This window comes from Fusarium oxysporum, chromosome X, assembly GCF_013085055.1.
Source record: "Fusarium oxysporum Fo47 chromosome X, complete sequence".
NCBI lineage: Eukaryota > Fungi > Ascomycota > Sordariomycetes > Hypocreales > Nectriaceae > Fusarium > Fusarium oxysporum.
Window position 1 is genome coordinate 709,620 of NC_072849.1, and position 19,605 is coordinate 729,224.

The window sequence follows — 19,605 nt, forward strand, 5'->3', positions numbered from 1 at the left end:
TATGGTCAATCTTGTCAATTTCATGTCAAAGTGCGGGGTATGAATCGTTTCAATGTCAATTGATGAGCGGTTCCTTTGTGACCAAAGCTCCGATCAGATGGCAACATGTTAATCGCAGCAACCAAGCATTACAATTGAGAGAGGAAAGGACAGAATTATCGCCCGCTGCCCTGCATCGCACTCCTACAAGTTACAAAATCTCGTGATTGTTGAGGGTCGTCTTCAGGGTAAGTGGCGACAGGCTTCACAATCCTCCAGAAAACTCAACTTTCGACAATCTAATGTAACCAATCCGCCAGACAATCTGATCTTCCTAATCCAGGCACAAAACGCAAGGAGTTGAATCCTCTTCCAGATTTCATGAACAGGCGGGGATGGTCCACAATAACGCAGAGAGTTGAATCCCTCTGTCAGTACACAAAGCTGGGGTGCAGTGCATGACCAGCGATCCCTGCTCAAGGAAGCGCTGGTTTACATGCAGGGCCTTGTCGCCATCGAAATTTGAGGCGAACAGTGGAAGCCTAAAGCTCGACGGCCATGACACACTTTGAGGCGCCAAGCGCTACTGTCAAATGAAGGAGCATTTTTATAATTAATAGCACAGTAAAATTCAGAAATGGCCAAGTATTATAAGCCAGTTTATATTTAATGGCAACGCTAGAATGCAAATGCCCGCCTAAATTCATCAACTATTTATTTTTATCCACCCAAGCTTCTCAAATGATGAGCTTAGTGAGGAGCTTGCCCTGGTTGACACCGCTGAACAGCTTCATCCAAACCTCAGGCTGCTGCTCAATAGGCGCCTCAATAACTGTCTCAGCAGCCTCGAGCTTGATGCGGCCATCGGCAGTGGCGCCAATAAGCTCGCCAAGAATGGCGGGCACCTTGTCCATATAATCGAGCATAATGAAGCCGCGGATGGTGATTCTGCAGGAAATAAGCTCGAACCAGTTCTTGAGAGCCATGGGCTCGTCAGAGTTATATCCGCTGACGGCACCGCAGACAGCGATGTGGCCGTGCTTCTTGACGCGGGTCAGCATGGCGTCGAGGATGTCACCGCCGACGTTGTCGAAGTACACATCGACTTCGTCGGGAGTAGCAGCCTTGAGATCCTCCAGGAATGTAGGGCTCTTGTAGTTGAGACACTCGTGGGCACCGATGCTCTTCACCCACTCACACTTCTCGTCAGAGCCGGTGATACCAATGACTCGCTTAGCGCCAAGGATCTTGGAGGCGATCTGAACAGCCATAGAGCCAGTAGCGCCAGCAGCGGCTGAGATGACAATAGTGTGCTCGGGTTTAGCCTCACCGGCATAGTACAAGCCGGTATACGCGGCAAGACCAGAGGCACCAAACGCACCAAGGAAGTGAGTGGTGGGCAGGCCGTTGGGCAGGGGCGCGAGGGCCTGGGAGTTTTCGGCTTCCAGGATGACATATTCGCTCCAGGTGCCCAGGTGGAAATCCATGCAGAGATCACCGACCTTGAACTTGTCCGACTTGGACTCGACCACCTCAGCGATGATGCCGGATCGCATGGGTGAACCGAGGGGCACTGTAGGCACGTAGAAGCGCTCGGGCGCGACGGTGCTCTGGATAAAGTTCCTTAGACCAGTGTCGTTGGAGAAATACTGGACTTTGGCGAGGATCTGGCCATCCTTCAGCTCAGGCAGTGTGACGGTCTGCAGCTTCCAGGTAGCGTCTGGGCCAGACAGGACAGGCTCCCCTGCAGGCTTGTTGGCGAGGACCCATTGCTTGGTGGTGTATGAGGATGTCATGATGATGTGTGGGAAAGTTTAAAAGAAAAATGTTTTGTTTCGTGGGTATATTTGCTGACGGTTTGGTGGAGATCGTGATATGCTGGTCTGGTTTTACGAAAAACGTTGCTTTTTAAACCTAGTTCCGTCCAGTCAAATACAGCCAAACCATACTTTATAAGGACGACGCGAGTTTGCCGTGATTAAAAAAGCTACGTTGCCGTGCGGTCTTGGCCTAAACCTTTACGGTGGCGGTCTCCGGGGGGCATGAGGGTTGCATTTCCGACGAAGTGTTCTAGCAGGGAGGACCCTTGAGACCTCCTTTCATGCATGGCAGCGTCCATGCGACGGGGACATTGAGTAAGGACACCGACAACCTGGATTGTGGGCAGCCGTAACGTGGCGTGGCAAGGAAAAACGGGGGGTTGCTGTGACAAGGAAGGATGTGATGTGATAGAAGGGTTTACGGTATCATCCAGAAGCACGTCAACGTTTCGATCGATATTTCCGAAACTCAAAATTAATTCCCATATGTGGAAAAGGCGTTTTACGACCGTTAGACTTGTGCCAAACCATCGACGGGCAGCACGGGAAGCTTATCTTGTAGTCCTGTATTTGTTTCCCCTAGTGTCGAGTCAGTGCGGTTTTTTTCTCTCATTGTGCTCGAGCATCGGCGAACTGCGCTCTTCTTGTGCAAGATCGTCACTCAATCCAGGGGATAAAACATGATCCGTTTGGACAGTGAGCAGATTATTTTCTACAGTAGGCTAACGTTCTCCGAAGGATATTTTCAGGATGCAGGCTAAAATCTCGTTTTGAATTCCATGTGGGTTATATATGGGGAACACTGGGATGCATGGAGACGCTTGACGGCGGATTGTTCACCAAGTGGTCAATGAACGAGACGGGACGGGCCCCAGAAATACTCCGCTGTTTCTAAATCCTTGGCGAGTAATTTCAGTCGACCATTTCTTGAGTCTTTCTCTCTTTATTATCTCGGGAGGGCCGTTTTTTTGCTTTTCTCCGCATTGTCTGTTCTCAAGCCCTCGGATGATCTTAGCCCTATAAGACTTTGTTTTATAATGTTTAGGTCAGCTGGCCAATTCTCTTTGAGACAAGACGGTGAGCTTGTTCTTCAGCCCTGACACTGTGGTTTTTCGCCATGGAAGCACTAGAAACCCGGCACTTTCCCGGCTTTTCGTTCGACCCGTTTACGATGTTACGGCTGCGGGAGTCGAGAAAGTGTCTTTGATAGTGGAGTAGTCTGTAATCAAAATGTTTCATGCGGCAACTTCGGTTCGTTCGCCTGTTCCTGCACCAATATTCTGGATGCCAAGATGTTATTTTACGTATCGTCTTTTTCTTCCATTGGGTCGCAAATGAGCCTCTCACGTGAGGCTCGGATATACAACGCCAACCGAAGCATCCAATCCATCCCCCTGAGTGTATCAAGACCCAGCATTGAGGCTCCTCCCCCCCATTGCCGCGCCAAGTCCCGTTCGCCACGGATCCGTCATCCGCGCTGGCTAAAGGGCCCTGTCAAGGATCTCCTTGCCTCGTCACTGCATCTTTCCAAGGCCGTTGCCCCCAAGGATCCCAGGGTTATCCTTCACGCAGCGGAGCCTTTGCACTCGAATAGGCAAAGAGACCACAGCCAAGTGCAGACTCGTATGTCTTGTCTCAGTCATCTGTAACAAACCAGTCTCATTTAGGCCAAGTTTCCGTTAAAGAACCCCCAGCTAATGCAGGTCCTTTTCTCCCAAGCCGTTCGCTTGGAGTAAAGTGATCGACATGACCTGCCTATGGTTCCTGTTTATATAAGGAAGAATGGGTTCCTTTTAGCTCCTCCCTGTATTGTGAATTTCTCTTGTTCGGCGTATTTGTTTCGCTTTGAGTGCTTCCCATCATGTCGGCGGAAGCAGTTGAGGTGATATCGACACCGCAGGTTTACATGCCCATATTGGGTTATGTCAAAGCCGAACTTGTCATCAATTGTTTGATCGTGTTGTTGGTTCTGATCGTCGTCACTCTGCGGGTCATTGGAAGACTTATGGGACCTGGGCTTGGATGGGATGATGGATTCGTTATTTTCGCAACGGTTGGTGACTTATCTCTGGCTGAGGTCGGCCATTACTGACTGTGATGGCAGCCGCTGGGCGTGGCGATGTTGTGTTGTCAAGGACTTTTTGCACCTGTTGGAAATGGTTACGAATTAGCGAAACACCCTGAGCGTGCGTTCCCTCACCCGCAGTCGACTACCGATCATCTGCCTCTACGCTACGCCAGTATCGTTTACTAACTCTTCGATCCAGTCGCCGCGAATATTCCTTTCATCCTTAAGTTGACATTCTGCATGCAAGCTATTTATGTCACCCTTCTTGCCTCCGTCAAAGCGAGCATGTTGGCCTTCTTCATCCGAGTCTTCCCAACAAGCTTCATGCAAAAGTCATCCAAGGCTGCCCTCGTCTTTGTCGGCATGTGGCTCATCGCCTATCTCTGTGCTTGTATCTTCCTGTGCAACCCAGTCTCTGCTCAGTGGACTGCTCAAGGAAAGTGTGGAGCGTACATCCCCATGATTCAGTCCTTGATCGCTACCAACGCTATTGGAGACTTGATCATTATGGCGCTTCCTATGCATAGCGTTTGGAACTTGAAGACACGCCGTGCGGAGAAGATTGGTATCACCTCTTGTTTCGCATTGGGTCTTGCGTAGGTCTCTTCACTCTTGATGTAAGAAGTATATACTGACTCGAACAGTTGTGTTGTCTGTGCTGTCTTCCGACTCATCTACATCTCAACCGTCGATCTCAACAACAATGTTACAGGAACCATGCCCACCACCATCTTCCTCTTCATCCTCGAGCCTAACCTGGCCATCCTCTGCGTCAGCATTCCCATGCTGCGACCTTTCTACGCCAAGTACAAGAAGCGAATGGGGGGGTCTCGATTGGATGAGTACTCTACCGAACGGTCAACAGGATTCAGGGACGCCAGCCGATCAGGTGCCGCCAGCACCCAGCCTGAAATCGCTCGAGACCCAAACTTGTCGACCTGGGAGATGGATGATTACAGGCCGAATGATAAGCTGCAGCACGGTTATGCTGTTGCAGGATTCCCTGATGAGTCAGGGTCGGAGAAGAACCTGACTGTTGGATCTTCTGAGATGAAGAACAACGAGATCAGTGTTGAGACTCGATGGACAGTCACTCACTCTCGAAAGTAGAGTAATTATATCATATTAGTGTATATAGCAGGCAAAATTCTGTATCTGTCCCAAAAATAATATCTTTTCTACCAGTTGGTTCAACGTGAAGCTCCAATCACTCTAAAGGCATCAGGCCACAGCTCTGCAGTGAGAAGATACCTCTCATTCAGTCGTAAATCAGTTCGCCTCGCGTGAAAGATGTCAAACAGCTTGGACCCTCGACCCGAATAGGTAGGTTCAGAATAGCTTATGATGAACTAAGCACGCTCTGTGATCAGGTACTTTTCTCGTCCAGGCCAAGGTCTCTTGTCGCCTTGCGCTTCTAGACCTCGTCAGCCGATAATGAATGAAGATCCTAATAGCAGTGGCCATTAGTACTGTGGCGATAGTACGATTTCTCCCAAAAGAGGGTCTTGACGATGCTAGCCCCTATCCCCATCGCAGACTAGGACCATCGTATGCCATGTAACCTCAACGGTAACAAACAACCGAGATAAAACAACCCGTAAACCAAGTTATATTTGCAAGTTTCACGAAGGTGGACAAACTACAAGGCATAATATGAAGCAGTGAAAAAACGACTGGTGCAATTTCTAGCATAATAACCGACACGCTCCCATCCCAGGATATATAACTCCGTATTATAGACATCAAACATCATACCCACTTGGGGTGGAAAAGAGACCTCGAATCGACCTTTGTTTCAGATCTGCTTCCGCAACTCCCCGAGCTGCATCTAAGCTTAGACAGTATTTATCCTTTGCAATGGAGTGGTATCGCTTGAGGATATCGGTTGATTCCAATTGCTTCTGGTCCATGTACTGGTAGTGAGCGGCTAGAGCGTCGCCTTGAATCACAACAGCTGACAGAGAGTGTTAGTGTTGAAGTATAGTTGATTGTTTATGGGAGACTTACGTCGCCGGAGCTTCTTTGGGAGATCGAGAACAATCATGTCCTCGTCACCCCGTCCTTGGGGCCAGTTTTCAGGATCCGTGTCCAGGATGTCATCACTATAGATGCACATGAAGTTGATTCGAATTCGATCTTCATACATAGTCCAAGTTTTCTCGAACTTGTACAAGTCTAATTGGTTCTTCTCGATGTTCTCAAATAGAGACATGTGCATTTGGGAAGCGATAGCCCAGTTGCGGTAGCTATCGCCCCAAATGTCGTACTTGAGTTCTGCAGCAGGAGTCTGATCAAGCATCGAATCGTCAGGGACTCGCAGCCATCGATGATGAGGCCAGGAAGGAGGTTCATTCTTGAGTTCCCACTTATACTTCTTGGGTCCATCCCACGAAGGATGTCGGGAAGGTCTCCAGTAATCAGTGGCGTTTGTGACGCTGAATGGCTCAAAAGCCTCTGGGAAGTATGGATGAATGGCACCCATGCGCATATGAAAGAAGCCGAGAGGAGGATTGTTGATGATATTACCAGAGACAACAAAGTCCTTGGGGTTTTGGACTTTGCGTGTGACAAGATTGGCGATAGCGTCGTCGTCGATCCAGACCTGCGAGACAAGTGATTAGTGTTTAGCGAACCAAGACATTAATATTGCACGTACGACATCATCGTCAATCTTGACGTAGTACTTTCCACGGTCCAACTTCTTCCAGATGTTCTTGTATGTGTACGTCCCTGCGATCTCGTCGGAATAGATCTTCTTGTATCGCTCCGGGTTGGAAGCCAGGATCTCTTCGAGATATCGGAGATCCCCTTTTTGCTCAGTGTTGACGACCCAGAGAACTTCGTCGAGCCATCCTCCGTTTTCTACCAGATTACGCTCGATGAAGCACTTCATTATTTCAACTCGGCTTTGTCGACCGTAGAATACCAGTCCGCTGACGGTGATGTTATCTGGCTTGACATGTTTTGACTGCTTCGTGACAGAGACAGCATGGTGATGAGGTCGATGAAAGTCACCAAAGGCCGGAAAGCTGTAGTAAAAAAAGAGAAAACCGAGAGCATAGATTGCGAAACAGGCCACTATACAGTTACGCCATTGTTTCTTGCTCTCTTGGAACCGACCAAACATCGACATCTTGTCGTCGGGAGGGGACTAGGTGGCCGTCGGGTGACTGGCTGGGTACGATCTGGCCCTTGATACCTGGAGGAGTAAGTCAGTACTGTATGTTTGCCACGTTACAAGTTGAGTCGTGCAACACGGCTCGACCTGTTCTGTGTGCAGACTTGACTTACAAGACAAGCGTACAGCGTAACACTGAATGATGCGACTCTGCCAAGGTGAATCCCCAGAGCAGGGGAATAGCTGGATCTTATTTCAAGTGCCCATTATCACAGGCCAACGAGAGCTGAAGTGGAGAGCAGGGCCTAGATTCCGAGCGGTTTTGTTAGTGTGGAATGATCGAGGCTTGCTTACAGCGGCCTCACCATTCGAAGTTGCCAAGTTTAGTTGGTTCGGCTCCACCAGATCCGAGTTGCCGCATTCGACCTTCGACTAGCAAGACCCTGAGTCTATACGCTACAGCCACTACGAGGTAGTAAAAGAGGCTAAAACTGTCTTTTACCTGCAAGGCACAAGGGATGCGCTAAAACAAGCGTCGCCCGTATCGCGGGATTTGTTGGTCTTTCGTCATCCCTTGACATGTCTGACAACAGCTGCTCAAACCACTCAAACATAAACAAAGATACCAAGATGTGTTAATGCAACGTTCAATAGCACAATATTCATCGTTAAAAAAGACGATTGAACCCTTGATCTTGGCAGCGAATTTCGGTATCGTGCCTGGGACCTGGGCCTGGTCAACGGGGCCCGCGCGTTTGGAATGCAGGGCCAAACTATCAGGTTACGCAAACAGCAATCAACACGACAATCAACAAAGACCAACGATTCTAGCCCTCCACACAGCGCAAGCCACGATTGGTTCTCTCGTAGTTTCCGGCATCTAAGTTTCCACGCTTTCGTCGTTTCTGACAACAATCAAGCTTTCTGGGGCGGTTCTAGTAGCTGAGAGCGTTTGGCATGCGACGCTACCTTCCGAATGCTTCTTTGTTAAGCGAATTTCTTGAGGTCCAGAAGTTAACCATGCCGCTGGCTTGTCCGTAGAGCATGCCATGCGAGAGATATCGCATTTCTAGACTTTCTGGTTCTTCAGCCCTGCTGCTTTGGGTCTGGACATCCCGGGGAACTGGAAGCTGGGGATTTCTTGATCAGAATTATAGAGCTAAAGCAAATCATATCATGCATTTGTCACACCACCTTCCTTGGCGGCAATTAAGCTCTTTGGCCCTCTGAACAAAGTGGAAATGGAGAACGCGTCAGCCTAGTCTTGTTGGATCTAATGAACTCTACATATCCCCTGCTGTGAAGGGCTGAGCACGATTTCCTTGGTGGAGTTTGCTTCCACCGAGGCGTCTAACATTAGATGCCGTTCAAACAATCTTTTTCACGTGAAACTAATTCAACCTAATGGCCTTTAAAGAATTACGGGATCTTGCAAGTAGGTTATTGCGGAAGCATAGGTGTATGCTTAAATGGTAGACATAACGGGTACTCTTTAGCCTACCCTAAATTACTCAGAAATCACCTGCTATTGCATTATATTACTTAAAGAGCCTATTTGAAATTGTTGAAATAAATAATAGAGTTGTAGATACCTCGGATAAGGTTTACAATTAAAATATAATCTGTTATAAACTGTTGTTGAATAATGAGCTCTTGTCCATTGGTATGCCAAATTATTCTAATATATATAATATTAATAGAATAGTATATTATTAGTAAATTACTGCAATTATATTTCTCCTCAATTAACAAATTCGACACTTTCAAGGAATAGTTTAAACTAAGAAAAAAGATAAACAAAGGGAAAATTGTGATGAGAATAGTGCCAAATTGGTGAAGTGGCCAAAAGGAAAGATTCGACGTGGGCCTGATTCGAACAGACGCCCCCGAAGGGAATAGATTTCTAGTCTATCGCATTAGACCACTCTGCCACCACGCCTTTTAAGTTGCTCTATAGTATCGGTCCAGTGATTATAAGGTACGATTTCGCTCAGCATTACCCCATCGAAAGGCTGTCGGGATTCATGCCATTCCCTAAAATACGTTGCTAAAACTCACGCAATTTGTTTCTTTGACTTATCAATCGGAAATTCCTTCCTTGTTTCCACGTGTAATCATTCTGTATCACATTCGTCATCAGCAAAGTGGATTCAATCCCCAATAACCACCCTCTGATTCGCCCACTCGTAACAAACCCATCTCTTCTCCTCCCTCACCAAAACGTAAACTCAAAAGTTCGCCAAGGATTATAATTAACAACCAAAAAATGTTCTCTCACGAAAATGAATACGAGATAAATACACATTCCTCTACCGCGCACTCTCATGCCGATTTTCCGTGGTACCCCTTGCAGACTCGTATTCAAGATGTCATCGCCCCAGGCAGACTCATAATCGTCGGTGACGTACACGGCCGTCTGCCCGAACTGAAGAAATTAGTGGAAAAAGTCGCGTATAGCAAGCCCAATGGCGACAAACTTATTCTCGTCGGGGACTTGATCAACAAGGGTCCTGATAGTCCGGGTGTTGTCCAGTTGGCGATGGAGCTTGGGGCGAGTGCGATAAGAGGGAATAATGAAGACAGGGTGCTTGCTGCGCATTCTGCTATCAAAAGGGGGGAGGATACGAAGCTTGTTGAGCGGTTGAAGAGGCTGGCGCTTGAAGCGGAAAAGGAGAAAGACAAGAAGGATGGCGAACCGGCCCCATCCGAGACGAAGGACGATTTGAAGTCAATATCACCAGAGGACCTCAAACCTTACAGTTCGGAAAGCGACTTTACAACTGCCGCCAACCTTAGCGATGAGCAAATTTCCTGGTTAGCCTCACAACCGCTAGTTCTACGGATCAAACTACGAAAGGGAGCAACATCACCGCCCTGGAACTCTGGGACTCTGCTTGTCGCGCACGGCGGTCTAGTTCCCTTACTTCCACTGGAAGAACAAGATTTATGGGCTGTCATGAACATGCGAGGACTGGTATATCCAGACCCAGAGGCTACTGTCACCGAACCCATTCGAGCAGGTCTACTCAAGGGAGCCAAGAGTCGGACACGACGCTATGCTGCATGTGGCGATGTCAATGATGCTGATATAAAGACCGAGCTATCAAAATGGGCAGATATTGTTAATAACGGCGAAGGCTTCAGTGGTCAGTACAAAGAGGGTGTTATTGGATTTCCTCTCGAAACCCGAGAAGGCGATTGGTGGATTGATGCTTGGAATCGATGGCAGAACTCGATTGGGGATCCTGAGAAGCGAAGTATCGTCGTTTATGGCCATGATGCAAGAGTTGGAATACAAGTTGGCGCAGACTCGCCCGAGGTTGCAAGATACACCTTTGGTCTGGACTCTGGCTGTGTATATGGGAAGAGCTTAACGGCTATGATCATTGATGAGAAGGAGGATGGTAAGGGACTGTCGCATTCGATAGTCCAGGTTGATGCGATCAAGAAGGGTGAAGGAAAAGAAGGAGAGGCGGTCTGATATCCCTAACCAATTCATCAGCTTGTAGAGGAGGATGCGATGAGGGCTACAGATCATCATCGTTGACTGCTGCTATTCCTATCCAAAATCTCAGACTTCGCTACGTCATACTCTGGCGCGAGTCAAATCATACAAATGTGACATACTATTCGCCTTTAAACTGTTGGTTTTGTACAAGTCCTCGTTTTTACTTACTCATGTGAAGCATGCTGAACTTGATCGCTTTCGGTAAGCGTCGCTGCTACCAAAAATGATGCTCCGATTTTGGTCCGACCTAGGCCATTTTCACGCCCTACGCAGAGCGTCACGCGCCATGAGCTACCTGCACTGATTGGATCAATGCTGTGTTATCATTCGCGAATGTCACCAACTTATACAAGAGCAAAGATGATCACAAAAAGATGTGGAAAGTCGAAGAATAGTTATGATACCGATAGAATCATTGGGTTCTTTTACCGGATCGAGATTTGGTTAACTCGAATGTGCCAGAACTCTTGCGTTGGTATATGCAAGCTTTCCGGCTTGCTGGGCTTCAAGATGCAACATTTGGTCAAGAATGGAATCCCGTGATAGTTCTTAGATAGCTCCGATCACGCTCGATGTTCTGTAGTAAGAACGGATGAAAGTAATGATCCGTGCTCGAGCCTCTCCAAAACTTGTTGGCTTGAACCTGGCCGCAGCCAGAGACGAGCGAAAGGCGACACTTTGTGAGCTGTAGCATCAATGTTCAAACAACCAGGATCGGATCGCCATCGTTAAATGTAGATCTTTCTCGATATACAGAGTTGAATGGTGCCATTATCTATTCATTTGCAGAGCTCATATAGACTTGTCGTGCTCCATCGCCATCTTTGTTGCGTGATGAGAAGCAACAACTATACCGAAGCTGGGGTACTGCAGATATGGAGCATATCACTGACTGGGTATTCGAATAAGCAGCTCTTGAAGAAGCGAAAAGAATTAGCCGGCTTGCAAGTCCAACGTGTTGTTCACTGCCATCGTAAATGGCCTCAGCGCCACCAGCGCTCAGAGCTGCACCCAGTGAGTCAGACCGTCTCCAGAGAAAATAATGAACCAACAGTCCGTAGAAGCAAGCTCATACCGCTAAAGTGACGCATGGCTTTACCTTCCTAGGGGATCTGATGAGATAATCTTATCTATGACTCGTCAGCTACGGAGAAGGTCTGTGCAATGCGCATGAGTAATCACTTTAATATGGCAAACTATGGAGAAGAAAAGTCGGAGAAATGCCACGATTGCGGCTGAAAAAAGCAGATTATGCCAAGGAGGTAAATCGCCTCTGACTGTTTCGCGATGGAGACGTAGTATCGCATATTCGGTGTCACGAAATTTGGTCAAGGTGGGGGTTAGTGTCACTCCGATTCCGGAAAGTCAACGACGCCTTTTTGTCATCAAGAAGGCGCTCGATGACTGACTTTGCCTGGCCTCAACACCATCGCAAACTACCTAATAACTACAGGCGATTGTCCGCAACTCCATTGCAGGGACATAGGCCGAAGCAATGGGGTCCAGTGCACCGAGACGGCCGCCGTCGGATGACGTTGATGGCGATAGTAAGCAGATTTTCATCTCGGGTTTGAGATCCGCTAATGCGTAACCCGATAGTCTTGACCTTCTCGGAACTCGATTTTGCAAGACTTGGCCTTGCGAATAGGACTATTGATGAGAGAAACACGCCAATTCAGGACCAGGGAGCTCAGCAATCGTATTTTCCGCCTCAGAATGATGAGTTTTCGTTCGGTCATGAGCACCTCGATTTCACGGATGACTTGCTCAACTCCATGATCCCACCAGAACAACAAAGTGAATTCTGGGTTGACCCTGCATTGAGCCTGAATTCGTGGGAAACACCCGCTGCGGCACAGCCACCAACTGGGGGAAACATCTCGCCATTGGCAACATCGGGTAATCGAGCGGGAACTCCGACAACGACATCCCCATTTGGAGTTCCTGGATTCGGTCAATCGTTCAACGGTTCTCCGATAGCTGAGAATTCCCAACGCGGACTTCCACGGAAACGGAGCCATTATTTTCGTCGTCAGCCTCATCGAACGGGGAGTGATCCGATCTCAATACCTCGCCATAACCATCAACGCGACAGCGCTCTAGATCCTATGCAAAGATGGCAAGAATCGCCCCCGGAAGCTGAAGCGGCGTCACTATCTGCCATTGCCGATGCACTAAAAAAAACACCGTTGAGAACCCGCTCATCCGCTGGGAGCCTAGGTCGAAGCCGTGTCGGGAGTCGCGCAGGGTCAACACATAGTTTAGGAAGTGCGACAAGCTGTTCTTCCGCATCGGTGGGATCACCTCAGTCTGCAACTCGAAAAGGTTCTTTGAAAGGGCGAGTCACCAAGTCAAAACGTTCTTCTACCACTAAAGGCAATGAACCCCAGAACAGACGGTTTCCTTGTACGTTTTGCTGCGACAAGTTCAAGAGTAAGTATGACTGGGCTCGGCACGAAAAGTCCCTTCATCTCGATCTTGCAGGCTGGCGATGTGCTCCTTTCGGAGGAGTAGTGGTATCTCCAGAGACAGGGCGAAACCATTGTGCATATTGCAGCCAACTCGACCCAACACCAGAACATCTCGAAACTCACAACCACGCGGGATGTCAAAATGACGATAAACTTCCTGTCTTCAGTCGAAAGGATCATCTTACCCAGCACCTTCGACTTGTCCACCACGTGAAAACGGTACCGGTTATAGAATCGTGGAAAGTCGAGGGACCGCCTGTGAAATCGAGATGTGGAATTTGCGGTCTTCGAATGGAGACGTGGAAAGAACGAGTCGAACACCTGGCGAAGCACTTTCGAAAGGGTGATACGATGGCTGATTGGAAGGGCGATCATGACTTTGAACCGCATGTCAAAGCTCGTGTGACGAATGCACTGTCACCTTATATGATTGAGGTCGAAGGGAAATGTCCCGTGCCCTTCTCAGCGACTGATCCAAGCTGTCGAGACCATCTTCTTCAGATTCGAGAGAACGTTGGACGAACGACGGATTTTACCGATGGGGGTTTGAGTAATTTGGACGCGGTAGAGGAAACCGTAGCGCGACCGCAACGCTCAATGACACAGGATAGCAGCTCCATGGCCTTCCCGGAGTTTCTGGTTCATCATCTTGGGAGATATGCGCAGCGACAGATGAGCCTCGGTGTTATTCCGACCGATGAGATGTTTCAGACTGAAGCCAGGAGAATCGTTTACGATACCGCGGATCCATGGGATCAGACGTTGGCGGATAACAAAGACTGGCTTTCGTGTTTTAAAGAACATCATGTTAATGGTTCTCCAGGTAACTGAGGGGTTCTGGAAGATGGTGAGGAGGACATTCCTTTGGACGTTTTATAGGTAGATTGGAAAATTGGTGCATGTAGCCTTGGACTGGGCATTAGATTACGTTATAATTAAAGGCTACATAGTAATAAATAAGATTGATGGTTTATATATGAATGTTCCTCATCGGTACGCCATATGTTTACAGGGGTATTGCTCAATGTCAGCGCTAGAAGGCGTAGGGCGTAGGGCGTGTTTTCTAAAGCGAGGTTCGGCTTCAGCACACGTATTACGGCCAATGAACTATGGAAGAATAAATTTCCGGCGTTGACTCTTATCAAAAATGGAAGTGAACATTGGAAAGGCTCAGTAGACGGGTGTAGTTTTGTTCAAAGTAGGGTTCGCGTTGCTTAGACTTGTGAAGCCACTGTGTACTGTACTTCTTCTATTTATAGCATCGCTAGCCCAAAATAAGAGAACCCTAAATCTTGTAGCGTACCAGCATTGCGGATCCATGAAACACAAATAAACAGAAAGAAAAGTTAATAAAGACAGTGTTGCCACATGCATATCTCAAAACAGCATTCAAGGCGAGAATGACAATTGCCTATTTAGGAAATACGATATCTCTACGCAGTGACACAACCCAATGGCTTATCCGAGAGCGGAAACTCCGCTGTTCTCCGTTGACAAAGAGGCAAGCCGAAGCGCCCCAGTGTCCACAATAAAATTGTGATCACACCGACTGAAAAGATTGCGCAACACGTAAAGATAAGCTTAAAAACTGAGGAGTTGTTCTCCTCGTATGTGATTCTGTAGATTTCATTGTAAAATTGTGAAGATGAAGGTGCCGCTGTATGCTAGCGCTGGTGTTGCGACTTCTTGTGTTGCGTTCCTTTTTGGGTATGTTCTCCAATTGTGACAGTTCTGAGATCGATTGATTGTCTGACTTGCTGGTTTAGAATGGACACTGGAAGTATTGGCCCTATCACTACTATGGCTTCTTTCAAGGACACCTTTGGCGACTTCTCCGCGACAATTCACGGCGTTATTGTCTCAACAATTCTCATCCCAGGAGCGTTGACGGCACTCATAGCCGGCGCTTTAGCCCATCGCTTCGGACAAGTGAGACTTATCGCTATCGGTTCAATCATATTTGGTGTCGGTGCTGCTATTGAGTGTGGCGCTCCTTATCTCGGTGTCTTCATCCTGGGTCGGCTCATCAAAGGCATGGGCGAAGGCCTCTTTCTGAGCAATGTCTACGTGCAAGTTTCAGAAATGTCCCCATCGAGAGTAAGAGGCATCATGACTGCACTCCCGCAGGTTGGTATCACCTCTGGTATTGTGACGGGGTACTTCACCTGCTACGGAACATCACGGCTTGGCAGCTCGTCTATCACATGGCGTCTACCTCTCGCCATTGTTGCATTTCTCGGCGTTCTTCTGTCGATGGTGGCTTTCATTGTACCGCCGTCTCCGCGCTGGCTTCTCTCAAAGGGACGAACGGACGAGGCTCGAACGGTGTGCCGACAGCTTGGTATTGACGAAGCTGAAGAGAAAGAGCTTCTCGCTCAGATACAGGATACTCCTGGTGGTTTAGATGGTGAGACATCTCTCTGGCATGAGATTCGACATACTTTCCGAGATTTCAGATGCGCGTTCTCGGCACCATATCGCGGAAGAACAGCTTTTGCCTGCTTCCTTATGGGAATGCAGCAACTTAGCGGCATCGATGGCGTTCTGTACTATGCCCCCATTCTTTTCACAAAAGCAGGTCTCAGCGGTGAAAAAGCATCGTTCCTGGCATCTGGAGTTTCTGCCATCGTCCTTCTCGTTGCCACATTTCCCGCGACAATCTTCGCGGATCAGTGGGGTCGGCGAATGCAAAGCATCTTAGGCGGTGTCCTCATAGTCGGCTTAATGGTGATCATGGGATCACTGTATGCATCTGGGCAAGTCCATCCAGATCACGGTGCTGGAAGATGGGTTGTCATTGTTTGCATCTATCTCTTCGCCATTTCGTTCAACCTCACTTGGGCCATTGGCTTCCGAACGTGGGTTGTTGAGAGCATGCCAAGACGGACGAGAAGCAGTGCTTCGAGTCTTGCGCAAAGCTCGAACTGGGTAAGTGAAGTCTTCAAGTATTTGTTGCTAAAAAGCATGCTGACATACCTAATCGGTAGACTGTCAACTACATCGTCGCTCTCGTGACACCAGTGTTGCTTGATGAGTCTTCTTTTGGCGCGTACTATCTCTTTGCCGGATGTAGTCTGGCGACGACTGTTATGGTCATCCTTTTTATGGGTGAGACCAAAGGTTACAGCTTGGAGGAGATCGAGAAGAGGCATGGGGAAACGAGGGAAAAGAAAATCCCATTTAACCTTTGAAACCATGTCACGTAAGGATAGCTTTTACTTGTAATAAGAATAGAATAATGCTTAAATACTCTCATGTCTATCACAAAGAAGCCCAAACTTTACAAAAGTTCGCCTGAGTGGATCTGTAGTCTGACAGACCCAGATTTAGGGAGAGGTACGATCCATCCTCCTCGCCCCTTCTCAACGCCAACATCCTTTTTCGCTTCGAGTTGCCACTCTTCATCACCTGTTGATTCAATCCATACCGCGGCTTTGGCTGCCTTGGGAGCACCCTCCGTCTGTGACAGCGTAAAGTCGAATCCCTTCCGAGCTCCTAGGCGGAAGCTGAACTGGCTGATGTATCCAGCATCAACTGTAACCATAACTTTGAAAGGCCCAATGAATATTCTCTTTCTTACAGCATCCTTTGGCTCAACAAAATACTGAGCTCCTATCTTTGTGAGTTTACCCCCAAAGGCGACAATATCAAGATCCTTGTCATCGGCGACGTAGGTGCCCGAGTTCAATACCGTACCAATCAAGCCACCGCCATAATCACCGGTGATACCATCCCACTTGAGAGTATCCGGCCGTGAGTGAAACGCGGCGCTGGGAAAGCCATCTTGATTGATGTTGGTGAGCGGCGCAGACGATCCAGCGTACCCAACACGGAGGAGGTAAGTGTCAGAGGAGTTATCTCGAAATGCTGAGAGAAGAACTTGAGAGTTCAAGCCAGACCCGTAGTGGTGGATCTGTCGCTCGATTCTTTGGAGCTTTCCTCCGTAGACAAAGTCCCAGTATCGACGCGCATTGCCGTTCCATCCCCAGTGAGGTACGTTGGGCATATATCCCAGGACACTGTTGATCGTCTTTTGGACTGAGTCATCGAAGCCGAAGTGCCTATCAAGTTAGCAATAAACAACACGTCGGTAGTACTTGGGTCTTACCTCGTCCAGTAGTATACGCCTTCCTGGCCTGTTGAGTCCCATGCCATCTCACTTCCATATGGAATGTCCTGCGAGTGCCAAAGCTCAGCGCGCTTCTTCATCACACTCTCGACAGCATCTGCTGCAGTGTCATTACCCTCGCGCTTCAGATCCGTCAGAACCTCCCCAAACACTGTCTCGCCCATCAGACCAACGTCTCTGTATGACACGTCTTTCTGGGTCATCCGAATAATGGTCTTTTGAGCCTGGTCCAAGTACCAACTCCAAGATTTGGATGTTAGTTCGGGATATGCTCGTGCGACACGATACATGGACCAGTAAGCCACCACGACGTGAACATAATTGTATGCACGATCGAGACTCTCCGAAGCTTCTTTGTTCCAAGATGTCCAGGAGCTCCAGTCAATATCCTTACTATACGGGTAGTCCAGTTTGGGGTCGTAGTAGAAAAGGGACTTGCGCACTCCGTAGTCTTGCCTTTGAAGTTGACTCCAGATCGTCGTTTGAACGAACTCGTCCAGCTTGGCAATCTCCTCAGCATTTGGCTGAATCACCTGCTTGAGCATAGCTGCGACATAAGCACCAGTGCCACCCTCATCACTGAGACCTGCAATCCAGACCCGTGGATCCTGCTCGACGATTGCGCCCTTCTCATAGTCGTAGGTCATGACCGATGGAGATCTCTTGAAGGGGTCTGATGAGTCATTGAACCAAGCCTTTGTAGTCAAGAAGCTTCCAAGGTCATTGAGGGTCTCTGATGTTGTCTTCGTGACGTAATAGTGGACAGCCTGCACCTTGCCATCATTGTACTTGATGCTGACGCGAACTCGTCCCCAAGCAGATGGTGAGGGGGTCAGCTTATACTTCGGAATTTTTGGATTAAAGCTCTCGTAAGCATCCTCGACTTTAAGTGCCCCTCTTGGTGAGACATCGATTGAAGCAACACCACTATTGCTTAGAGGAACGAGTTGGGCAGGTAGGTCTCGAGGGATAATGTATCCAGGAATACCAACTACAACAGGAGTTCCAGTCTTGCGGACGGCATTGTCAAAGTCGCGAATAGACTCGGATAGAGAGAACCGGACACCAACCTTGAGCGACTCTCCAGGCTTCAAAACTTTTGAAGTTGGTTCGTTCCAAGGCTCTTGGTTCTTCCATTCATTCTCTGCCCACGCCTTGGTGAGAACCTGCCACTCATAGAACCCTTCGAAGGTCTGACTTGCATAACCAGTTGACTCGAACCAAGGTTCTTTCAGATCTCGGTAAGCCTCCAGTGGTGTCTCAGTTCCGTTCAACGGCGTGACGACGAGACCATTGCCAGTACCTTTGACCGGTGCGACACGGATGTGGCCGGCGTCCAGGCCGATGTAGGGATCTGCGAGAGAGCAGTGGGCTTGCATCTCCTCGGCTGTCCTGTTGGTGAAGATACTGTTGAACTCAGCTGGGAATCCCAGGCTTCCAAGCTCGATATTGTCGTCCCCACTGTTGGTGAAGGTGAAGCGAAGACCGAGGTCACCTTTAAAATCAAGCCATTCCCGAGTGATGTTCAGAGGACTATCTGGCAGTGTCGGGCCAAGATCTGATGACGCAAGAGCAGTTCCCATGCTGACATTCTTCACAGGCTGCCGCTTTTGAGCAGAATCACCGCTCGTCCACGCTGAGACGCCTTGTTTGCGATATCTGTACGTGATGTCACCCCAGTGATACTGCCCATTCTGGGTGCGAGCATCGATTCGATCAAATGGTAAGAAGTCAAAGGTGTCGTCTGCCGAGGTCAGCGATACCAGGACTTGAGCGTCGCGAACGATGCGGGCTTTGAGGTTCTTGGTGTTGATGTCAATGTAGCCATTGCCGAGGCCAAGGTTGTCTTTTTGGGCCAGCACCAACGGTGCTGCGAAGCTGAGAACTGCGCAGAGCTGTTTAAGAGAGGGCATTTTGACTGAGATCACCTCACCGAGAGGGTTACCTGTCCTCTCGTTGCGACGGTGCGCCCTTATAAGGCAGTGTGATCTGTGGTAAGGTTGAGAGGTTCAAAGAGGCTTCGGCCCCAACACAAAGGTAAAGAACACAAATGGGCAGTGTGATCAATTACAAAAGTTCCATGCTTAAGCCGAACTGGTATAAGTCGGGCATCATACTAAAGTTACCCCGGATCATTATGATCATCCTCGACTTAGGCATATTAATTGAGGCAGTCTGGGAGGTTGATCACTTGAATGGTTTATCATGATTGGTACGCCTGTAGCTATACGCGCCCAGATGATCAGAACTGGATCTGGTAACCCCGGGCTCATCATCCCATGTCGGAGAATTGTCACCTTCCGTAAACATCAATCTATCAAGAGAGAAGTAATGCCGAAGCCACACATAAGGCAACACAATAGTGCTTTTTCTTCCCCAACCACAACCACAATAGAAGGCATCATACACCACGCCTAAGAAAACACAACAACCTTATCATCAAGTCAACAGATCACACAGCTATTGCCTTGAGCCTTAGAAACATCACTTTATAGAACCGGTCGATACCCGA

At 48.5% G+C, this 19,605-nt stretch overlaps 7 protein-coding genes and 1 non-coding gene across 8 annotated transcripts; 4 read left to right on the top strand and 4 right to left on the bottom strand.

The window, feature by feature from the left end:
- Nucleotides 1-583: 583 nt before the first annotated feature.
- On the bottom strand, nt 584-2,104 carry FOBCDRAFT_232273 (uncharacterized protein). The gene has a single exon (XM_031191111.3). The coding sequence runs from the start codon at nt 1,773-1,775 to the stop codon at nt 717-719; it is 1,059 nt and encodes a 352-aa protein (XP_031032342.1). The 5' UTR covers nt 1,776-2,104; the 3' UTR covers nt 584-716.
- A 1,556-nt stretch (nt 2,105-3,660) lies between these two features.
- FOBCDRAFT_207162 (uncharacterized protein) lies at nt 3,661-4,977 on the top strand (the record flags this gene model as incomplete). Its single annotated transcript, XM_031191112.2, has 4 exons — nt 3,661-3,852; nt 3,904-3,985; nt 4,067-4,463; nt 4,512-4,977. 4 exons carry the CDS (start codon nt 3,661-3,663, stop codon nt 4,975-4,977), a joined length of 1,137 nt encoding a protein of 378 aa, XP_031032343.1.
- A 552-nt stretch (nt 4,978-5,529) lies between these two features.
- Nucleotides 5,530-7,274, bottom strand: FOBCDRAFT_232277 (uncharacterized protein). Its single transcript, XM_031191113.3, has 3 exons — nt 6,524-7,274; nt 5,875-6,469; nt 5,530-5,821 (listed from the first exon to the last, which is right to left on the bottom strand). Exons 1-3 carry the CDS (start codon nt 6,998-7,000, stop codon nt 5,610-5,612), a joined length of 1,284 nt encoding a protein of 427 aa, XP_031032344.2. The 5' UTR covers nt 7,001-7,274; the 3' UTR covers nt 5,530-5,609.
- Nucleotides 7,275-8,842: 1,568 nt separating this feature from the next.
- On the bottom strand, nt 8,843-8,924 carry FOBCDRAFT_t230. The gene has a single exon. It is a non-coding gene; the product is annotated as a tRNA-Ser (tRNA).
- A 198-nt stretch (nt 8,925-9,122) lies between these two features.
- Nucleotides 9,123-10,623, top strand: FOBCDRAFT_232278 (Metallo-dependent phosphatase-like protein). Its single transcript, XM_031191116.3, has one exon. The coding sequence runs from the start codon at nt 9,252-9,254 to the stop codon at nt 10,464-10,466; it is 1,215 nt and encodes a 404-aa protein (XP_031032347.2). The 5' UTR covers nt 9,123-9,251; the 3' UTR covers nt 10,467-10,623.
- A 1,365-nt stretch (nt 10,624-11,988) lies between these two features.
- On the top strand, nt 11,989-13,795 carry FOBCDRAFT_244162 (uncharacterized protein; the record flags this gene model as incomplete). Its single annotated transcript, XM_059610590.1, has 3 exons — nt 11,989-12,040; nt 12,093-12,926; nt 13,071-13,795. The coding sequence occupies 3 exons, from the start codon at nt 11,989-11,991 to the stop codon at nt 13,793-13,795; spliced, it is 1,611 nt and encodes a 536-aa protein (XP_059465977.1).
- Nucleotides 13,796-14,764: 969 nt separating this feature from the next.
- Nucleotides 14,765-16,162, top strand: FOBCDRAFT_169096 (general substrate transporter; the record flags this gene model as incomplete). Its single annotated transcript, XM_031191118.3, has 2 exons — nt 14,765-15,892; nt 15,952-16,162. The coding sequence occupies 2 exons, from the start codon at nt 14,765-14,767 to the stop codon at nt 16,153-16,155; spliced, it is 1,332 nt and encodes a 443-aa protein (XP_031032349.3). The 3' UTR covers nt 16,156-16,162.
- An 82-nt stretch (nt 16,163-16,244) lies between these two features.
- On the bottom strand, nt 16,245-19,006 carry FOBCDRAFT_244164 (uncharacterized protein; the record flags this gene model as incomplete). The annotated part of the gene is made up of 2 exons (XM_031191119.2): nt 16,245-17,025; nt 17,073-19,006. 2 exons carry the CDS (start codon nt 19,004-19,006, stop codon nt 16,245-16,247), a joined length of 2,715 nt encoding a protein of 904 aa, XP_031032350.2.
- Between the last annotated feature and the right edge of the window lie 599 nt (nt 19,007-19,605).